General features: G+C 50.8%; 1 protein-coding gene across 8 annotated transcripts in view; it reads left to right on the forward strand.

Annotated features, from left to right (window-relative positions):
* Window positions 1-255: 255 nt before the first annotated feature.
* SLC12A4 (solute carrier family 12 member 4) overlaps window positions 256-21,524 on the forward strand; it is a 49,553-nt gene continuing 28,284 nt past the window's right edge. For 4 of the 8 annotated variants that reach the window (XR_013922655.1, XR_013922656.1, XM_080351649.1 and 1 more), the window contains exons 1-2: window positions 257-707; window positions 19,907-20,001. Coding sequence is in view for 6 of the 8 variants with exons in the window: in XM_080351649.1 (XP_080207775.1) it covers window positions 434-707; window positions 19,907-20,001 (369 nt within the window). In the remaining 2 variants the exon portion in view is untranslated. Of the gene's footprint in view, window positions 708-1,228; window positions 1,323-1,374; window positions 1,506-2,386; window positions 2,444-16,090; window positions 16,367-19,906; window positions 20,002-21,524 lie in introns of those variants that run through there. The other 4 variants (XM_080351651.1, XM_080351652.1, XM_080351653.1 and 1 more) reach the window with 4 other exon arrangements.

Genomic DNA, 21,524 nt, shown 5'->3' on the forward strand with positions numbered 1-21,524 from the left:
GGGAATCGCGGCCCCGGGCCTGGGCGCGGCGCGACAGCGCCTTCCCCGCAGCGCCGCTGCCCAGCAAATGGCGGCGGGGGGAGGGGGCCGGAGGCGGCCCGGGGCACGGCGGAGGGAAATGTCCGCCCCGAGGCGGCCCGGCAGCGCCGGCAAGGGAGGGCCGCGGGCGGAGGGGGCCCGCCCCGCCCCGCCCCGCTCCCAGCGGCTCCCGCCGGGCCGGCTCCTGTCACGATGACTGCGGGAGGAAGGCTCCCCCTTCCCCGCGCCGCCACGCCGCCTCCGGCCCCTCCTCCGCGCCCCCGCTGCTGAGCGCGCCCGCCCGGCGGAGCGACCCCCTCCCCCGCGCCCGCTGTCGCTGCGGGGCGGCCCCGGCCCGTCCACCCGCCGGCTCCGGGGGCGGCGGCCGCCGCGCCGCCGCGGCGCTCGGAGGGGAATGGGTGGAGTTGAGGAGCGCGGTTTCCTGAAAGGAAGTGACCGCACGGGGCAGGAATGCGCCGCCGGCTCCGCGCCGCGTCCCGCCTGCCTCGCTGCGGTGCCGCGGGGAGCCCTCGCCGCCCCGCCAGCCATGCCGCACTTCACCGTGGTGCCGGTGGAGGACAAGCACCGCGCCGAGTACGACAGCGTTGAAGGACTCAGCTGGGTGGACTACCGGGAGCCGGCCGCGGCGCCCGCCGCTGCGGACGCCTACGACACCGTCAGCTCCGACGGTGAGCGGGCACGGCCGGGGCGGGGGGCGGCGGGCGCGGCCGCTCTGGGGCGTCCCGGGGCGAGCCCGGCTGCCCCGCTCCCCTCCGCCACCGCCGGCCGCGGCAGACAAAGGCGCCGGTGCCGTCGCGGCTCTCGGGGGCGGCGGGGGGCGCCGCGCCCGGAGGAGGAGCCCCCGCGGGGTCTGCCGGGCCGGGCGGCGGCTCCGCCGGGGCCGGGGCGCGCTGCCGTGGCGAGCCCCGCGGGGAGCCGGGCCCGGGGATGAGCCTCGTCCCGCCTGGCGGTCCTGGCGGCTGGAGCCGGCGGTGGCAGCGCAGCCCGCGGAGCTGCGGCGGGTGCCCTCGGGTGGCCCGGGTGTCCTCGCTGCCCGGAGCGGCGGGGCCGGACACCGGGGGATCCGCCCCGGGGGTTCGCTCCGCTCCGCAGCCACTTGTCTGTAACCCGGAGTGGAGCGGGGAGCGGGGCCGGCGCGGGGGGACGGGTGTTATCGTTGCTCCCACAAACCGCCGTCTCCAGAGGTGATAAGAGTACGTGGATGGAGATACGCTCGCATATTTTCAGTGCCTCGCTGCCAAAATAGACGGGTGATAAATTCAGTTAAATTAGCCGAACCTCAGGTGACTGCTCTTCTTGCTTATGTCATCTTAAAAAATGCGCCTGCCCGGCTATGTCTCTCTCAAACCGGGCCCTTGAACACTACAGCATGTGTATTGTGCCTGTGTGGCTTTCACAACTTCTCCTGCTAGGCAGAGCTGCTTTTTGTTAGCGGTTAATTTATTCCAGTTACTGAAGAGGATCACGTAAGTAGGAGGGGATTTTGGGTGGCGAAAAGTACATTCTTTAATCATGCAGCTAATGGTAGTGCTTGGCCTGTCTTGGTGTTCTGCTGTGACTCTTAGGTATAAATCAATTTAAATGCAGTGAGTTTCTAGTGAGAAAATTAAGCACACTTAGACTTGAAGAGCGGAGTAGTTCTGGTAAAAGGGTGTTTTAGCTCTTTTTGGGATCTGTTTCTTTTTTCTGCCTTGGGTATGTGTACTTCCTTAACCTTTAGGAAGAGGATCTTCCAAGGGCTCAGGCGGTGGGTCTGACTTGCCCTCTGTGAATCATGTGTGACTGTAGGCAACAAAAGAAAAAGCAGTAAACACCTGACCTGTTCTTCCTTGCCTGTGCAGTCAAACTTTTCAACACGCGCATTTTATTGGATGCGCAGTAATCCCGGAAGGGAGGCAGCGCTGCTCAGACCTGGGCTTAAGGGAGAGAAAAGGGTTGTTTTGATGAGGGATAATCAACTGTCATGAGATCAAGGTCCAATTTCTGCCTTGTCACCTGGTTCAATTCTGTGTGAACTGGTGCTTCAATCTCAAATATGTACCATTTATTTTTGTCTTTATTTGCATAGTTTTCAAAGGAATTTGATTTTTATATACCACATAGCTTATATAAGTCTCATATTCACTATGTCAGTTCTTCCCAGTTCTCATGTGCGCATTTTGGAATTATGAAAGGTAGGTGCTTTTCCCAGCTCGTCTGTTATCACAGGCAATGTGAGGCTCTAGCCGTAAAGGCGGAGCAGGGCCATCACTTCATTTTTTAAACAAGGTCTGTTTTATTCTCAGGTTATTTAACATATAGTTTATGTCTATGAAAGTAACAGGTGTTTTTCACCCATCTCAGCAGGTTGAGGTGGAGACCCCCCAGGGTGCTTTCTCCACTAGCTAGCTTCAGCCTTGGCTTGGTAAGTCTGGCTTGGGGAAGCTACTGCCGTGGTGGGTAAAGGAAGGTCGACTCAACGTGCCTGTCATTTGGATACGAGACTGCCTGTAGGATGTATGCAAACAGCGCTCTTCAAGATATTCAGCTCCCTGTCGCAGTCCAGCAGTAGCTGGAAAACTGATCTCTTACTGCTGCTATTCCAACTGCAGCACGGAACCGTGCTGCTTGAAGTTAGCTGAGACTCTTTATTATAGAACCGATAAATATCTAGTAACATCTCTATTAATATATGGTAGTTAGTTCTGTTTCTGTTTGAACTATAACTGCCTTCTATTTTTTAATTTACTCTCACAGTAATTAAGTCTTGTTTCATATCCTCAGGGTGTACATATAACGATATGCTGTCTTGCCTACCTGTACTGACAAGCGTGCTGTTCCCCACTGGGCTGTTCTGTCTCTCCCTAGGTCTCTTGGGTTTGTGGCTCTGTGGAGGGGACTCCACACTCGCTCGTGTGGTCCCTCTGGTTCTTGGCGCTTCCTTCAGGTCCTGCGCGGAGCGCGGTGCCGCTGCGCCGGGGAGCGCGGTGCCGCCGCGCCGGGGGTGGGCAGCTCCGGCCGCACACGCAGCAGCTGCGTGGTGCTGCCTGGAGCCTGCAGGTGGGAGGGAGAGGGGCCCCCCAAAGCCGGCTGTGGCAGCTGGTCACGGGGCTCGTGGAAGGACTGGCTGGCGTTGCCTCCTTGCTCGGTCTCTCAGGCTGTCAGTTGCGACGCCGGCAGATTCTTGTTTCACCGTTTCTCTCCAGCTTCGTCATAGCCTTGGGTTTGATTTTTTTTTTTTTTTTTTTCTGAGTTTTGCTTTATTTGGGACATCAAGTGATACGGTGTCATCTAAATGCTGCAGAAGTGACACAACACAATTTCTTGCAACCATTCCTAGAAGAAGATATTAGTGTGCAGTAATTTAGCCTTCCCAGATAGCTCCGGTGTTTGCTTGGGAATAAAATCAGACTTTTTTTTTTTTTTTCCTAAACAAGTTCCATCAACTGCCACTTCTTGTAACAGATTTTGACATCTATTTAGAAAAAGAAGTACAAAGAATTATCCTGTGATCCTATGATAAACACGTGAGCCCTACTTCATGGATCACCAAGGATGAGAAATGTGGATTTGGCATCTCTTCAGTCTTTGAAATAATGCCAACATGTTAGGTTGGGTTCACAGGGTAAGAAGAGAGACAGGAGGGTCTGAATGGTGTTTAAAAAACCAAATAAGCTTTGCTTTAACAGCCGTCTCAGCTCCACGGCGGCCGCGCGCCCTGCGAACCGAAGCGCGGCCGCGTCACGCGGCCTGTGGGGAGCTGCCCTCCCGAGGCCTCTGCTGGTGCGGGGGCAGCGCTGCTCGGGCCGGTGTCACCGGCCAGCTCCGGCGGCTGCGCCCTGGGGTTTGCCAGCGGATCGCTCTGCTTGTGTTCCCGTTGTCACTCGCTTCCTGTCAGCACCAGCTTTCTAACCTGACCGCAGGCCCGTGCCCCGTGCCCGCGTCAGCGTGCGCGCTGCCCTCGTGCGCTGACGGGTGGCGCTGGCCGTGGCAAAACCTGGTTTGGAGACCGTGGATAAAGGAAGTTCTGGTGTGGCAACAGTGCAGTGTTACTTTAAGCTTCTTCCTGGTTCACTGCTTTTGTAATATATGGTAACTTACTAGTAAAAGTTGTAGTTTGCAAGTCTTGAAATAAAGCGCATACAAAATATGTTTGGAGATGCATTAAATGAGGTTACACAAATAATTCAAAAATTCCTTTGAAAGGGCTTAATTCTTACATGTAGGTGTTTTGGCAAAGTCCAGAGATAAGATAAAATTAGTCATATAATGCTTTAGATACTAGAGCTAAGCAGGAGTGACAGAAGCGCGTGCCGGTCCGTGCCGGGTTGTTGGGCCGCGCGCGTGCCGGTCCGTGCCGGGTTGGGCAGCATGCGTGCCGGTCCGTACCAGGTTGGGCAGCGCGCGTGCCGGTCCGTGCCGGGTTGTTGGGCCGCGCGCGTGCCGGTCCGTGCCAGGTTGGGCCGCGCGCGTGCCGGTCCGTGCCGGGTTGGGCAGCACGCGTGCCGGTCCGTGCCGCGCGGGCCGGCGGTGCCGCTGCAGCGGTGGCATCGGCGTGTGTTTGCGTGACCTGTGTGGCACGTGCATCTTCAGCGTTTTCCGTGTTGCTTCAAAACCGCAGAACGAAGTCGGGGAGGGGGCCTGGGAGGAGCCGGGGCGGCGGCTCGGGGTTGTTTGTGAGGAAATACAGCAGCCTGAGAATAGAAATACACTGAGGTGGCTGAACTGTCTTCTGGCGATTTGAAAGCGGTGTGGGGACCGCATCTTCTTCAGTTGAGCTGCAGTTTGATGAGCGAGGCTTTTCCTGTTCTGCTAAGCTTGGTATTTGTTTTCCCTCTCTGGAAAGTTTAATGTGTAAATTTGGAGCTAAATATGTCAATATTTGTTCCTGTTCCATAAAGGATACTTGTAGGTTGCATAGCAGTGGTTATAATTTGAAATGCAGGTTCTGAAAGGGGTCTCAGCAACAGGGTCATCCTTGTGAAGTCCTGCGTTTATGTTTTCTCTGTGCGATCAGCGATTGGGACAGAACTGATCCAGCGCCAGCCTCCAGAATGCTCGTTTCAGCAATACAGGTGCATAGATAAGTGGACTCTTGCTTCAGATAAGGAAAGATAAGAGTGTGGTATGTGAAAAATCAGAGTGCAGGAGAGCTTGTGACATGATTAGCTATTTATAACACCTGGGTGGGTGGGGGAGATGGTATTACATGCTTGCTTTGAAGCCTCTAAGTGAAGGAATTTCTCCGAGAAGCTCATTTTACTGGAGTCCGTGGTGGAAACCTGAAGTTCCCTTTGGCGGCACGCAGCTTTGCAGGGCTTCGTTCATCCACAAAAACACTTGTCTAGGGAGAGAGAGAAGTGCATGTTACTGCATAAGCTGCTGCTCTTGGCGAGCACGTGTCTCGCCCCTCTTGTCGGTGAAGCCGTGGCCGGAGGGGCGGCTGTCCCGTGCCGGGGCCTGCGCGCCGGCTGGACACAGAGAACGTGGGCCTCTGTGTGCGTGCTCTGGTATTGCAGGTGTTTGGAAAAGCTCTGGGAAGGATCTTCGTGATAGGTCTAAGTAATTTGAAAGCAACTCCCATAACTGCATATGTGTGGTTCTGTATATTGCAAAAAACTAAGAGAAGATTTAAAAACCCCCATCAGTCACCTGCTGGTCTGGCGCGGCCGCTGACCGCCCGCGTTTCGGAGAGCGCCCGCGTTCGACGGCGAAGCGGTCGCGCCTGGAGGGACCGCGTTTGCCTTGGGCCTGCCTCAAGTGCTCGCCCCTTTTGACTTGCCCAGCGCCCATTTGGAGCTTGAGTCCAGGCTGTTCGGGGAGTTCTTGTTGATCTGTTCAATCTCTGCACTTTTCTAAAGAAATTCAAATACATTTTGGGGTTCCTTGTGTTTGTAGTACATAACTCTCTCATATATAAAATTGATCTGTGTGCGTTTTATGCAATTTCTTCTTGTAAATTTCTTCCTTAAAGAAAATAGTGGTTTTTCTTTCTTTACTCCACTGCAGCAAAATTAAAGAATACGCTTTTGCGTGCTCTTCAGTGTAAAGTTTAAGTTTGGCTTTTGCTCTAAAGTTCCCTGTGGAATGGAGATGGAGGTGCTCTGCAGCCTCGTGGCCTGGGACATGTAGCCAAAGGTAATAAACGGAGTTCGCTGCAGAGCAGCCGCCGGCCTGCGGAGGCTGCAGCCCGGTGGTCCCTGCGTTGTTTAAGCGCCGTCCCGGAGCGGGGTCACCCGGCGCCACGGGGCGCGAGCAGCTGCACTGCGGACTCTGCTTTCCAAGACCAAGTCAAGATTTACACCCCTACTTGACTGTGATGTAACAGATAATTTCATGTGTAGACTTATTTATGTTACATAAAAATTGCTGTCATCACCAATATGTGGGAGCAAGATTTATTTCATCAAAGCATTTGTGTCTTCAACCTGGTGGTTCAAGGTTTTTCTTCAAATACTTTGATCTGTGACCTGAGCTACAGAGAGAAAAGTGCACCATTTTAAGACCTGGTTTGAAGCCTCTTGGAATTACAGTGTAGGAACATTTCAGTTGTCCTCGGTAATGTTTACATTGGAAATTTTGAATCTTTTTATTCTCACAGATATAGAAAGTTTCAGTATTTTTTTCGTTTGATTTAGTAAAATCTCTTGAACAGATGCCTATCGAAAACTAATAATTAAGTGATGCCAAGTGACCCATTAGCAATGAGTAGTACTGTTGTTCTTCTTTCGCTTGAGCTGCTTTGGATGATTTGTTTCAGTGTACTTGGGCTTTGTCATGCACGGAGAACTGTGCATCTTTCACAGTGGCAGCTGTAGTGAGGGCTAAGCAAACACCATGTTCTTTTTAAGCAAGCAAAATAAAGAAATATCACACACAAAAAATACTAGTCTTTTAGCAAAATCAAATATTTGACATACATTTAATATGTTTTGTCATTAAACATAAAATGTCTACATGACCAGGAAAAATACAGCTCTTACAATGCATGTCAGGTAAACTTCTCAGGATTTTGGATGTGATAGCGTTTCTATACTGTTGTTGTGTGTGGTTCTGGTCCCTCTGCACAGCCATCCGCGGGTTGCGTTGTTGTGTGTGGTTCTGGTCCCTCTGCACAGCCATCCGCGGGTTGTGTTGTTGTGTGTGGTTCTGACCCCTCTGCACAGCCATCCGCGGGTTGTGTTGTTGTGTGTGGTTCTGACCCCTCTGCACAGCCATCCGCGGGTTGTGTTGTTGTGTGTGGTTCTGACCCCTCTGCACAGCCATCCGCGGGTTGTGTTGTTGTGTGTGGTTCTGACCCCTCTGCACAGCCATCCGCGGGTTGTGTTGTTGTGTGTGGTTCTGGTCCCTCTGCACAGCCATCCGCGGGTTGCGTTGTTGTGTGTGGTTCTGGTCCCTCTGCACAGCCATCCGCGGGTTGTGTTGTAAGCTGGGTGCCGCCTGTTAGTCCTGAGTGACTCTCATTTTAAACGCTGTTTCCTGCGTCTCAAACTGTCGTTTCTTAACCGTAAAAAGAAACGACTGTGTTAAAGGAGTAATGTTTGTTCCTAATAGGCCATGTAATAGGGTGCTGGGTTTAGTGGCAGGTTACTAGGTTTGTCCTGGAGAAGGCTGTTTGCTTTCCAGCACTCCTATTTCCCGTCTGAGCAGCAGAGGTGTAGGCTAGAACAGTTCTGGGAATACTTTTTATTTTTTTCCCAAAAGTTTTTGCTGCTATTAAAGGTACTTGGTGGAATTTTTTCTTAATCATGTCTTGATCTTCATTCTGCTCTGTAGGACAGGGAGGCGGAGTTTGATGTGCAGAATAAAGCACTAATTACCCCAAAAGAGCTTTGACTCAATTAGCTTATGGAGGAGTGGGGAAGGTTGATAGCCTGGCGGTTCCGCCGGGTCAGCCGCGCTTCGCTGGCTGGAGACAGCCCAAGGCTTGTTGGAAACGTACATGAAACGGCGTTTTGCTGGGCGAGGGAGGAGATGGGTGCTGGTGGGGACGGGCATCGTCCCACCTCGTGTTGGTGATCACAGCGCTCTGGCCGGGGAGCGAGCAGCTCATTTCCGTAGGGCTCAGCAGCATTGCCAGAGGCGTTCGGGGCCTGGGTTGGCCTCCTGTTCCCGCGGGTCTGTCCCCTGGCATCCGCGGTGCTTCATTTGCCTCCTCCTGCCTGGTCCACCCGAGTGACCTGCACTGTCCTGCAGGCCCGGCTCTGCCATCGATTGACACGGCCGCAGTGTAGCGAGGCCGCAGTCCATCGACGGCTGTGCGAGGGAGAGCCAGCGCCGCGGGCCGCTGCGGGAAGCTTGCGGGGAGCTGGAGCCCGGGCTGCGTGACGGGGTCCCCGGAGAGGCGAGCTGGCGCGGAGCGGGGTGTTCAGGCACAGCCGTGCTGCACTATGTGTAGGTTCAAGCTAATTATGCCAGAACAAAACTGTACCTTGTTTCTTTCCTACAGTCTAATTACCAACCTTCATTTTCTTCAACCAGTAGCCAGCAATTTCTTGTGTTTATGTGAGAGACTTGGAACATCATTTGGCCATTACTGCTGCCTCCGTAGGGTGGAGCAGGTCAGGCCATCCAAAACTTTTGTCTTTTACGTCCACGTCAAGGAAAAAACCAATTTTTGTGCTGTGCCATTAGAAGCTGCCCGTTTGCTGAGCGAGGTAACTCCTAAGGAGGGCAGACTTGTTGGGACTTGCCCTTGCATACTTTAAATTGCTGATTACTGCAGTAAAACACATTTTTATGCCCTGGAGTATAGTTGTTTTTCATAGAATTATGTATAGCAACACTGATTCCTGTTATGACCCTGTCTGCGCTTGCAGGCTGAGCAGCCTGAGCTTTGTCACTTGTGCAGCGTCCACCTCTGGGTTTCCCGGCCGTGCCTTGGTCTGTGCCGTGTGTCGCACAGTGCGAAGTGTCTAGTGCTATTTTGGAAGGCCCGTGAGCTCTCCGTGAGTGTGTGTTGGGATAGATGTGTTTGACGAGCACTGTGCTGTGATGGTTAACAAGCCGGCTGAGCGCTCTGCCCCTCTGGAGCGTTCGGTGCGGTGCAGGGGCTCGTGCCTGGGGAGGTCTGGCGCTGAGCTGTGCCTGCCCTGGCGCTGAGCGGGGCGCGGCGGCCGGCCGGCTGTGGCGCCTCACGCCGGAGGCCGGTGCCGGCTCTTGGTCCGTGCAGCGCAGACAAGCTTAGCTCTGGCTTTTTGTCTTTTTTTTCCTTAGCGAAAAAGAAATCTTTCACACATTTTGTTTTCATATGGAACAAAGTACTTCTCAAATGTAAGAAAAATGTGATATTCAGCACTTTCTATATGAGTTAACTGAAAACTTAATAATAACATTCAGAGCTTCACAATAAGCTGTAACTGATTACAGATGTCTTTGTGCTGTCTTCCATTAATGGATAGTAGATATCTGTTAATGTAATTTATATGGTATGTAAGGCAGAGAACGTACATACATTGAAATTTTCGGAGTAAGTAAACCTACATTTTCTGTATGTCTAAAGACCCTTAGCACCCTGGCTCGTTTCTCCTCTGTCTCCGCGTGTTTCCTGCAGGAAGTTCTTGGAGCCGGTGGCAATATGAGCGTCACGGTCCCTGTTCCCGCTCCGCGGTTCGTGTCTGTGCAGCTGTTTCCCTGCACAGGCCGAGCAGGAGAAGGGAGCAGACGTGTCTGAAACGGTGGTGCGCGTTGCGGGGTTTTCTTCCTCGCTGCACGGCCGTGGTCAGTTGAACAGCTATAGGGCTGAAAGCAGTTTTCTGTATTGGGGATCGGAGAGAAAGGTGAATTGAATATTGCATGGAACATGCATGCTGGTCTCCCAGCCCCGCGTTGCTGTCTCTCAGAGACAGTGGGAAGGCTTTACAGCAAGTGAAGAGGCTTTTCCTGAGGCAGGGAAATGCTGGAATGCTGCTTCTCGCTGTATTTTGATACAGGGCGTGCTGTATCTGAGGTGCCTTCGTGCATGTGAAGGGATGGAGTTTCAGGGAGGATAGTCAGGAGAAGTGGTTTGGAGTTGTTCCACATGAAAGAACCTCTGAAGTGGATTACAGTGAAGTACAAAGGTTGTTTTTATAGTGTTTTTTTTCGGCTGGCAATGACAAGTTACATTATGAAAGCTCCTAAGTGATGCGAGTTCCTAAACCCAATTTCTCAACAGTGACTGGGCGTCTCTAATGGCACCGGCGTTCTTGGTGATTGCCCCTGCGGAGCAACGTGGGTCGGGCTGGGTGGAGGATCCAGAGGATCTCCCTGTGGATGAGCAGGATGGAGGGATTCTGGTATCATCAGCTCCTCAGAATCATGAAGTCAGTATTTACTCATGTATCTTATAGAAACCTTGACTCCATCATGCTGATGTGCGCTTTTTTTGGTGATCTTGTGTATTATTTGTCCATTAATGCGTAATAATATTAAAAGGTATTGAAGATGGAAAGAAATGCATCACTGTTTTCACTTGAAAGCTGCAGTGCCTGGAGGGCTCACGTCACAGAGCTATACTTTTCATGGCATTAGCAGGTTCAAAACGCTGTCACATTCCACGCTCCCAGCGGTAGGTTTGTGGCACAGGCTTTTCTGAACAAGTGTGCAAACAGCTGGCAGCGTGCCTCTGAACGGAGCCTGCCGTCGCGGTTCGCGAACAGCACGCGCACTAAGATCCTGACGTTTGCGTATTTTATCAGTGTTGAAAGGATTATAATTCCAGGATTAAATCAGTGTCAGTTCAGCTTCCTGTAAGAAACCCTTTTGCTTCCTGAAGATCGGTCTCATTGAACGTTGCAGCAGAACAAAGTTCTTTTGGGAATACGATATTATTAAACTCACGCGATCCTCAGGACTTCACAGAGAAGGCATTTACTAAAGCATGTGCTACGAACAGAGAGAAGAATAATGGTAAACCAAATTACTGAAAATGGCAGAGAGTTATTGCTTAAGGGTAAGTACTTCATGTTGATATTAATACCTACAAAGGATTATAGTGTTCTTATAGTATCAGTCTGTCTTAACTGAGGAATAAAATTGTTGTGCTTTCTGGAGCGCAGGATTATTGAATTGCTAAGTCCTTGGTTTGTGTAGAATCGGTGGGCTCGGCTGGTCAGGCTGTTCCGTACCGCGCGGTGAGGGCCTGGCGGTAGCTTCGCACATTTGTCAAAGACCTGTGCTCCCTTGTACACTTAGTTCTGTGCTCTGCTGCCCAGTTACTGTCTGGGAAAGCTTTGGCTGTTTCTTTCATGCAGAACACAAACGTGGAGTCTTTAGAACTCTGCTCCGTTGCAGAAGAACTAATATGTTATCAACAATACAGCTTTTAAATTTACTTTTTAGTGAAATTGTGCTTTGTTGATGTCACTTTTGTGAAAAGAAGCTGCAGCTGGTTATAAATATGTGCTGCTATCTGCGATATAGTGCTTATAGAAGTTTAGGAAGCACACCATTACTCGTTGGGTATTCAGTAAACTCCAAACTCTAATGGCAGTGTCAGTTTAGCAGTGAACAATGTTATGTACTAGCCTTAGGATGGTGAACACATTATGTTCTTAAAATACTCATGAATGTCAGTATTTGCCGTTTAAGCTGCAGTTCCTGATGGAGCGTGTCTGGGTTCGCTGTGCACTGACAGTTGGAGCCCGCGCTCAGGGGACAGGGGTTCTGTGCCGCCCGAAGGCGCTGGGCACGGCCGTGTCCCGTGTGCCGCGGCTCGTTGCTCCGGTGCGGCCGTCTCGTTGCACAGGCTGCTGTGCGGCGCGACTCTGGCTGTCCCAGGACGGCGGGTCGCCGTGCCCGCCCTCCGCGTGCGGCCGCGGGCGCTGCGGGGCCGGCGACAGCGGGTCCGCCGAGTTGTCCCTCACCGCTGCCAGCGAGTTTGTCTAACCGGGGCAATGCTGTTGATTTCCTGTTTCTCCTCTTCCTGGTGTAAAAACCACCCAAACAAAAAACCCACCACCACCAAAAATACCAAAAATACACCACCTCCAAGCCAAACTTAAAGAAGCTTTCAAAAAATTTCGAGAACTGTTTTTTCTGAGCTTGGAACGTCACTGTCAATCTTTTGCTACTGCAAAATAATGAAGTTCTCGTTTTTAGCTTTGAAAAATCTGAAAGTTAAATTTTAAATCATGGCTTTCTACTTTTTGCATGGAAAAAAGTGCTTTGGATAATATTGGCTACTTTGTAGTCAGAGTGAAAACAAGTATTCCTGGGTGTCAGGTTTGTGGTGCCAGCTGCCTGCTCTGCGGCCGGTAATGAGGTTGTGATCAGAGCTCTCATGCTGGAAACGCTTTGTGTTTCTGGCTGGTGGTGTCCGTGAGGAAACAGACGTTTCGAATGGGCTGTCTTTTAAAATTACTGTTATTTTTAAATAAGATTTCTACTTTGGACTGTTACCAGTGTTGAATTAGGATTTTTGCTAAGCAGTTGGAAGTGAGTAATTTAAGAAAAGCAGCAATATCTGATTTCTGTTTATGAAATTTATAGATAACCATTTCTGCAAAAATATAATTGTAAGTTGAATAATTTGTTATGGTCTTCTGAATGAACCAAGAAAGGGGTTTCATAACAGTTTTGAGAGTGAATAGGAGTTTGGTTTAGTCCAGCCATATGTGAGGAACTGCATAAGTAAAATACATAAGCAGATTTAGAATGTATTTGAAATCAAATTGTCACCTACGTGTTTCTTAGGTTATCTTAGTATCACAGGGTCTTGATGTAGTTTAGCAATACTCTTGAATGCTCTGGTGCCAAAATGTGGACGTATCGAGGTTCTGATGTAGCGGAGGCTCTTGCTCAGGGCTGTCTGCTCAGCAGCGCGTCCGTCGGGGTTCTGATGTAGCGGAGGCTCTTGCTCAGGGCTGTCTGCTCAGCAGCGCGTCCGTCGGGGTTCTGATGTAGCGGGGGCTCTTGCTCGGGGCTGTCTGCTCAGCAGCGCGTCCGTCAGGGTTCTGATGTAGCGGAGGCTCTTGCTCGGGGCTGTCTGCTCAGCAGCGCGTCCGTCGGGGTTCTGATGTAGCGAGGGCTCTTGCTCGGGGCTGTCTGCTCAGCAGCGCGTCCGTCGGGGTTCTGATGTAGCGGAGGCTCTTGCTCGGGGCTGTCTGCTCAGCAGCGCGTCCGTCGGGGTTCTGATGTAGCGGGGGCTCTTGCTCGGGGCTGTCTGCTCAGCAGCGCGTCCGTCGGGGTTCTGATGTAGCGGGGGCTCTTGCTCGGGGCTGTCTGCTCAGCAGCGCGTCCGTCGGGGTTCTGATGTAGCGGGGGCTCTTGCTCGGGGCTGTCTGCTCAGCAGCGCGTCCGTCGGGGTTCTGATGTAGCGGGGGCTCTTGCTCGGGGCTGTCTGCTCAGCAGCGCGTCCGTCGGGGTTCTGATGTAGCGGAGGCTCTTGCTCGGGGCTGTCTGCTCAGCAGCGCGTCCGTCGGGGTTCTGATGTAGCGGGGGCTCTTGCTCGGGGCTGTCTGCTCAGCAGCGTGTCCCCGCTGGGCGCTGAGCGGGGCGGGCGCTCTCTGCGTGTGGCGCGGCCTCGTGTGACAACCGAGGTTTATCTCGCGGCACAAGCGCTTGGGCAGGTAGTATCGCTGGTAACATCTGGAAAGTGCTTTCTCAAGAACTGTGTTAAAACAGTTTCTTTTGCAGGAACAAGCAAACCAAAGCCCTGAAGCATAATAAAAATGGTCACAGACAGCTTTTTGTAGTAAAACTTTATCCTTAAGGCTGTGAACAAATGTCTTCAAAAATAATGTTGTGACTAATAAAATGACCTCTTTATGCAAGGAAGAAATATTCGACCCAAACGTAATTTCTGTTTGCAGCAATCCCACTGTTCCTCTAACTTTGTTTTCTTGGGTGTATTAGCTTGCCTCTGGGCCTTATGGGAACAGTAAATGTAGCCAACCTATTTTGGTTTTGTGGTCAAAATGCTGGCTGAATTACCAGTTGTGTAGAAATTTGCAGAAGAACTTGACACATGAAATTCTGGAAGACCGTGAATCAATTGGAACAGACCCGCCTTGCTTTCTGAAGCAGGATAAATTTTGCATACGTTAAAGAAACACTTCATTGGTAGGTGGTTTGAGTTGGGCTGTGGTCGGAGGTGACGTGCAGCACACCGAGAGCGTGCCGGGTGTGCAGCACACCGAGAGCGTGCCGGGGGCGCTGCGGGGACCGTAACTGCGCCGCCTCTGCCTGGGGAAAAAGCAGCCCTACGCGATTAATCGAATACAGCTGCCTGCTGTTTCCATAGCCGAAATTAGCTTAAAGGAATTCCACACCAACTGCTTGCATATCAACTCTAATTTCTAATCTTAAATTACAGTGATTTTTAAATGGAATATTAAAAATAAGAAGGGTTGATTTTTTTTTTTTTTTTAATTAAAAGGAAAGTGTAGCTTACGTTCCCTGTGCCTGCAGATAGCTCCGTCTTGTCCCTGGCTGTCACAGGCCTTGTGGCCAGGCCTGCAGAGTGCTGTCTGAGTGACACAAGTCAGCGGCCCTGCAGCCTGTTTCATTACTTTAACCGCGGTGTGCGCAAAGGAGTCTGTGCATGCACAGTGCAGCTACAAGTGAGATACTAGCTCTCATGCTCCTCTAGAAATGAAGTTACGTTGAGGGGAGGACTGTTGGGCTTTCCTTTGCGCTAGTTTTCTAGTGAACATGTGCTGTTTGTCGGTTATAAAGAGGTGAAGGAACCGGCAGGTTCCCTCGCTTGCCGAGCGCGGCGCTCGGGCGGCGCTCGCGGTCCCGCGGTTCTTCGGCAGGCTCGCGTCCTGCCCGGCGCGGGGCGGAGCTGCCTCTGCCCGCTTGGCTTGACTAGCTCGGAGACGCGCCTGTAAAAGCCAAGTGCCACAGGCTGGTGATCACCGTGCGGCCTTCTTGGGATATGTTTTTAAGTTTTAGGCCTTACTGCAGCTAAATTGGCATGACTGTATTTTCAGTGCTGCTGTTCTCTGCACTGGCTAGACTAAAGCTCGTCAGACCATGTCCCTGTGTGCCTCCAGCTTGCCGTAACTTGTCAGGTATTAGAAATAGAGCCTCCATAGGAACTAGATGAGTGTGTCTCTGAGTTAGTCACGTCCGAATGGAGCGATCTGAAGGTGCTTTAAAATGTATTCATTTCCAGTTATTTAGCTGAACATGATGGAGTAGGGGAGTGGTAGTTTTCTTTAAGGGCGTTCAGAAACTGACAATAGAGGAGAATAAAACCTCAACAGGTTGAGTCATGCAGCCAGGTCTGCCACCTTCTCCAAGGGCTGGTTCTTTTAGCAGTCAGCTGAGCAGACTTTGTGAAGCTTCTTCATCTTTCTTTACAATAGTCTCACTGTGCCTAATTGTTCAGCTTTCGTCTATGTCCACTAATCTGTCTGTCTTGTAGTTACTTTTGTATAGGTGTTTTGTGTGCAGCTCTCTCCGAGCGCGGGTGTTCGTGCCTCAGTGACTGCAGAGCGGCGCCGGCTGGCGGGACGCGCTCGGGCAGCGCCCGCGGCTCTGGCCGCCCTGCCAGCGGGGCAGCGGCACCGCGGGACGGCCGTCTGCGTCCTTAATCTGCTCTTAGAGACAACACGAACCTTTTGGAGAGGAACAAAATAAAAGCGGGGAGTAGACTATCTGGTACAGTTTTGCCACAGTATTTTTTCTTGGCAATGAGATAGAAGTTAGGCAAACGTGTGGGCATCCTTTTATTGCTTTTATTCAGTCTCTGTGGGCTGTGTGTTTGTATGCATGGTGGAGTATGCACACTTCGGATTTTTAGGTTTTGTTCTATGGACCATCTTTGTTCACAGAACTCGTGTAATCCACATAATGATGAATTTTATTCTACAGACCTGTGTCTGTACCTGAGTAGGAAAACTCTAAAAAGTTCAGGGAATATGGTGATTTTTAAATAAACTGTATAATTGTAGTGGTGGCTGTAAATAGAATTATTTGGTTTGGAAGAGCATTCAAAAGTGCCGTAATTATCAAAAGACAATGAAGACTGATAAACAATGAAACAAGTAAAGACGAAACATTAATCTACTTGGAATATAGCTTACGTGCCTCAAATTTTGAGATTAATTGGGGACTAAGGCAAACAAATTATTCTCTGTTGCAGAGTATATAGCTCTTCTTTAAGAAATGTTCCTTGCAAACAACCTTGCATGATGAAAGCTAACACCACATAGCTACTGTCCAAGACCAAAGACTTGATAAGTCAGAATGCGGAAAGCCGTGCGCATGTCACGAGATGGCGCTTGCCCGGGAGACTTCGCGCTTCAGAAGGTAACCTGTCCTGCTACGGAGCCGGGGCAGGGATTCCCCGCGGTAGCTTTCCGAGGTCACCTCCGCTCTCTTCCAAAACTGACGGCGATAACAGGCTCTTCCCATGCAAGTAAGTCTCTCTGAAGCTGCTGGTGTTGCTCATTGGCGTACGGAATATGCTGGGCTGCAGTCTGTGTTATATTCTGTGCTGCAGCCCGTTCTGTTCCGTTTTGTCGGTGTACATTTGTGATTCCTGTGGAGGAAATGGTCATCTGCAATAGGTTTTACTAATGAAATTGGAAACAATACAAAAAGAGAGAAAATGAGATCAACACTTTCGAACTGTGATTTGGGCTGTCTGAAAAGTAGAGATTGCACCAAACATGCAGCTGTGGTGGAGGTGATTTTGGCTATGTTTTGATGAGCTGTATTTAACTTAGCAACGTGGTACTCTTCTTAAATCGGCACGCATCTCTGCAGCACACAGTTCTCCGTATTGGTGAAGTTAAAATAGGGTGTCATTGTAAAGAACTTGAATATGAAGTTACACTTTCAACTGGGAGCGAAGGAGTGTGCTGTGTTTGAGAGGGGGCTTAATGTGGCACTTCACTGCATCAGTAGAATCATGTAGTGTTAAAGTTCACTTTTATTTTTGCATTGTCTGCAGTAATTCGTAATCTGTGTATACTTTAAAGATAATGGAAATGGTGCTGTGAATGTGGTAAAAAAACAGCTGTACCCCTCTATCATCTGACTTTTTCTATTGAAAGAAAAGCATGCCCTAGAAATTGCAAAACCAATACTCTATTTCCAATCAGTAGCGCTCCTCTGTTTCAAATCGCTAGTTCTGTTGGTGTTTTTCTATTGAAGTTTGCTTTGTTTGGGTTTCCTGGGGGCAGAAAGACAAGTAAAACAAGCACACCAAGGAGTCAAATTTGGAGAGGAAGTCTAATGAGATGGAGTTGGGAGATGCTTGAAAACGCAGATGGAGAATGAGAGAGAAGCTGGAAGCTCTTTCCGAGAGCGAGCAAGCTTCTGAAGAGACAGCTGGGAGATCCACTGGGGGTAAAATGACGATGCATCTAAAGATGATGCTGATTAACCTGGAGATCGATCGTGAGTCACTGGTCCTCGTCAGGCTCGCAGGGGTGGCGGGAAGTGACCTTTAACTGCGCGGGGGTTATGCTGGTGACAGTAAAGAGAGACTTGGCATTTTGAAAGGGTGAAACGATTGTCATCCTGTATAAAAATCTGCGATGGAGATAGCTTGACAACACTGTGATTTTTAGACATAGAAAGGGTGGGAGTTTCTGTAGGTGTCACAAGTAGAGGAACACCCATTATACTTTTTTGAGACAGTGGTAAGCTGCATCTGTAAGGTAAGGTTCCGATAGAAGAACAAGGAAAACTTAAGACGGCAAATAATTGATTTACAAATCATTCGGTGATTTAAAAAAAAAAAGGAGGTAGTTTGATTTTTTTTTTTTTTAAATTTTATTTTATTTTTTTGTTTCCCGAACATTGAGTTACTGGAGCCAGTATATAGGAAATGGCAAAATAAAACCAATTTGCTCATGACCTTCCTGTGTTTGGTAAGTGTAATGATGAGAAGATACCGCAGACCAGTCTTGAAGAATCAAGTAGACAGTGCTTCTGTTGGTGTTCTAATTGTCAGTTGCTCCTGTGTCCAATTTAATGAGTAAAACCTACATGGTAGATAACTCCATTTCCTCAGCAAAAATGGCAAATGTACTTTGACCACAATGGGACAGAATGGACTGCAGCACAGCTTTCTACACGTACTGCGGCAAATGACCTTGTGTACTCCTGCTGCCGATACAGACAGAACAAACAGAGCAAGCAAATAGATTTTGCATTTTTTTAGTAAACTTGTACCTTTACTGATGTTGATAAACACTTTATTTTGATACTGTGTTGCTAAGATCACTGGTGTTTTTCTAGTTGTGCAGAAAATTGCACGGTGTACAGCAACGTGCTCGTCTCTTGGGCGCAGGTGGGGTCAGCAGGGAAGGCGAGCCCGCCCGCGCGAGGCAGCAGCCGCGGCGCAGCAGCCGTGTGGGCGCACGGAGCGCTCCCAGCGCCGTTCTTGGTTGGCTGGCTGGTCGCTTCCAGAAACTTGAAGACTTCTATTTGTGAATATTGTTTTCCCAGCAGTTTTGTTCGAAGCATCTGTGAGCGATTTCCAGCACATCGCGCTTGTTCCCGCGCACCCTCCCCCTCAGTAACGCAGCACCCAACCTTCTCATAACGTACAGCGGTTACTTTCCTAACGGTGCGATGGGTGCTCATCACTGTGTGTAGGAGGATGTTTCTGTTTGCCTGTTCGATTAATTTTGTAAGTGGATCCAGATTTCAAAATGCAGACATACTTTCACTTCAGTTATATTAAAATAATGTGGTGTAGCCTTGTTGAATTTATTACCTTAATCATTGAAAATATGCACCAAAAATCCAGCTGTTTAATCTCTTGATTTTCCATATTCAGTGTACAGTGCTTCTTTAACTTGCAGTGTTTTCACGTGAGACGATCAGCTGTTTCTTTCACCGGAAGGTCTCAGTGGGGTGTCAGTGTGCGGTGCTCCGGCACCGCGGTCCCTGCCCTGCTCCGGCACCGCGGTCCCTGCCCTGCTCCGGCACCGCGGTCCCTGCCCTGCTCCGGCACCGCGGTCCCTGCTCCGCTGGCTCACAGCGAGCCGTCACCGCCGCAGGAAGGGCTCTGCCCGCCACGGCCTGTAACGGGGCCACAGGTCGAAGAAATTCTGAATGCTGGAATCAATTCCCCCCCTTTCCTTTCTGTGCTTTTTGTTTTGATTTGTTTGGTTTGCTTTTGGTTTGTTTTTTTACCTTCCAGAGGTCATTTTTTGCTGTGGTGCCATTTTACTTCTTCTTACAAAAAGCTCTACTGATCTTCCATGTCATCTTTGTTTTTTAACATTGTTTTTTAACGTTGTAACGTTGCATATGTGAATGTTTTGCTCTTATTGTACCTGATGTTAGGTTTTAACTTAAAACTATCAGAGTAGTCTGGAGCATGCCCAGTCTAATGTTCAAAATGCGGTACGGGTCACAGCATCACAAGTGAGCAGGTTTGATGTCTGGGGTGAGTGGGCATAGTGAAAAACCCAAACAATGACGAAATCCCAAGGGCAGAAGAAAATTGGGGGGGCTTTATTTGATGTTTACCTATCTTGTGTAATAATAGCAGAATCTAGTCTGAATGAGTTGTTTGGTCTACCTAATCTGTTTGGACATAGTGCTCAAAAGTTGTTCATAGTAATTGTTTCGGAGTGCTTGAGAACTGTCTTTTCACTTGTCACCATTCTAGATAAGACACAGTTATAAAAGGAACATTAGACAATAAAGGCGCAGAATAGTGGTGTAGCTGTGACCCTACTTGTGAGTTTTTCTTTGAGGTAGCATTCACTGTTATTCCATTTTAATGAAAATGGAGGAGTAGAAACAGAAAAAACTCTACTTTGAGAGCAGCACCTCTAATATGAATAGCATTGCATAACGTTAGATACTGAAAAGAAACAGATTCACTGATCAGACAAGTTATTTCCCTGCGGTTTTTGTCAAGGTTATGAAGTTTCCTTGGGATATCTGGCTTTCTGCTGTTATCTAAACCTGTTTCTCTTTTTCTCTGCAGGTCATGGCAACCATAAAGAAAACAGCCCTTTCCTGAACAGTGCAGAAGCTGGCAAGGGAGGCGATTACTATGACAGAAATCTGGCCTTGTTTGAGGTAATTTCTAACTGTTTTTCATACTTGTAATGTGATTTGTGATCTTCCAAGATGCAAGGATTGAGCACATCGTACTAAGTGGAAGACAGAGCGTTGCAGTATCCAGGCAGTGTTGGTACCTGACTCTCGCTGCATGCCAAACCTTAGAGCCATTGGTGCGTTTTAGGGGTATGTCTATGACGTTACAAAATATAATGGTGCCAGAGGTAACCTGAATAATTTAGACAGTGAAGCTGTGGTACTGTGAGCTAATCAGCGTGGGGAAAATAAGCATGAGCTGATTTAGTGCGTTAAGGAAGGCTGTGTTATTTTGTAGGAGAGTGCCTAAATTCAGGTACTCAAATTAACCTGGGGGTCCTGTATTACAGTTGCAGTATATCTGTAACACACATTTCTCCTCTGTGCTTTTTCGCGGGTGTATGTTGTCTGAGGTACTAGTGGGCAGAGAGAGCCCGTGAGGTGGAAAAGCTCGGCTGTTCCGCGCACTTGGCGGTGTGGGACGGAGGGTACGGCTGGTCCCAGGTGGAGGAAGGAGGACCAGTCTCATGTGAGAGGCGCGTTGGAGCCACGCCAAGTCTGGCAGAATCCTCCTTCACGTCCTCACCTCACCGGCACTGCATTCAGTGCAAATATGTCATCGTGCACTAGCAGCAAGTTTCTAAAAAAAGACGACATCTTTTCAGAAGCTCCGGTGCTGGGGAGGTGCAGGGTCTGCATGCAGCTCTGCCGCTGCTTCCAGCTGGGCGTCTGAGCGGCAGCTTCACAGCAACGCTGGCCACGCGCCCCCCGCGTTCCCCGCTGTGCGGGCGCCGGGCCGGGTCCCCCCGCGTTCCCCGCTGTGCGGGCGCCGGGCCGGGTCCCCCCGCGTTCCCCGCTGTGCGGGCGCCGGGCCGGGTCCCCCCGCGTTCCCCGCTGTGCGGGCGCCGGGCCGGGTCCCCCCGCGTTCCCCGCTGTGCGGGCGCCGGGCTGGGTCCCCCCGCGCTCCCCGCTCCGCGGGCGCCGGGCCGGGTCCCCCCGCGCTCCCCGCTCCGCGGGCGCCGGGCCGGGTCCCCCCGCGCTCCCCGCTCCGCGGGCGCCGGGCCGGGTCCCCCCGCGCTCCCCGCTCCGCGGGCGCCGGGCCGGGTCCCCCCGCGTTCCCCGCTGTGCGGCGCGGGGCAGCCGGGCCGGCCGTTCGTCCTGCTGGGTCGGCGCCGCAGCGTGCAGCCGCATGGCGTGCAGCCCGCGCCAGCACCGCTGACCTGCTGCTGGGCAGGAGCTCGCTGTGGAAGCGCTGCAGCCATGTCTGACTTGGAAGCGTGCTCCCAGCTGAGGTGTCTCCTCCCTGCAAGGCCGGTAGATGTGTGATCAGCGTCCGCTCACTTGCAGGTGGTGAAGAGCTGGCCGCTTAGAGCATGGCTGCTGCTGGTCACACAGCTGCCTTTGTCGTAAGCGACAGTGCGGTGTTGCTGAAGAGGAGGAGCTGGTGGCATCCCAAAGGCCGTGCTGCTCAACTGAACTAGAAGCGTGTGTTGCTTCAGCTGCTT

Source organism: Nesoenas mayeri (assembly GCF_963082525.1).
Source record: "Nesoenas mayeri genome assembly, chromosome: 12".
In the NCBI taxonomy this organism is placed as follows: domain Eukaryota; kingdom Metazoa; phylum Chordata; class Aves; order Columbiformes; family Columbidae; genus Nesoenas; species Nesoenas mayeri.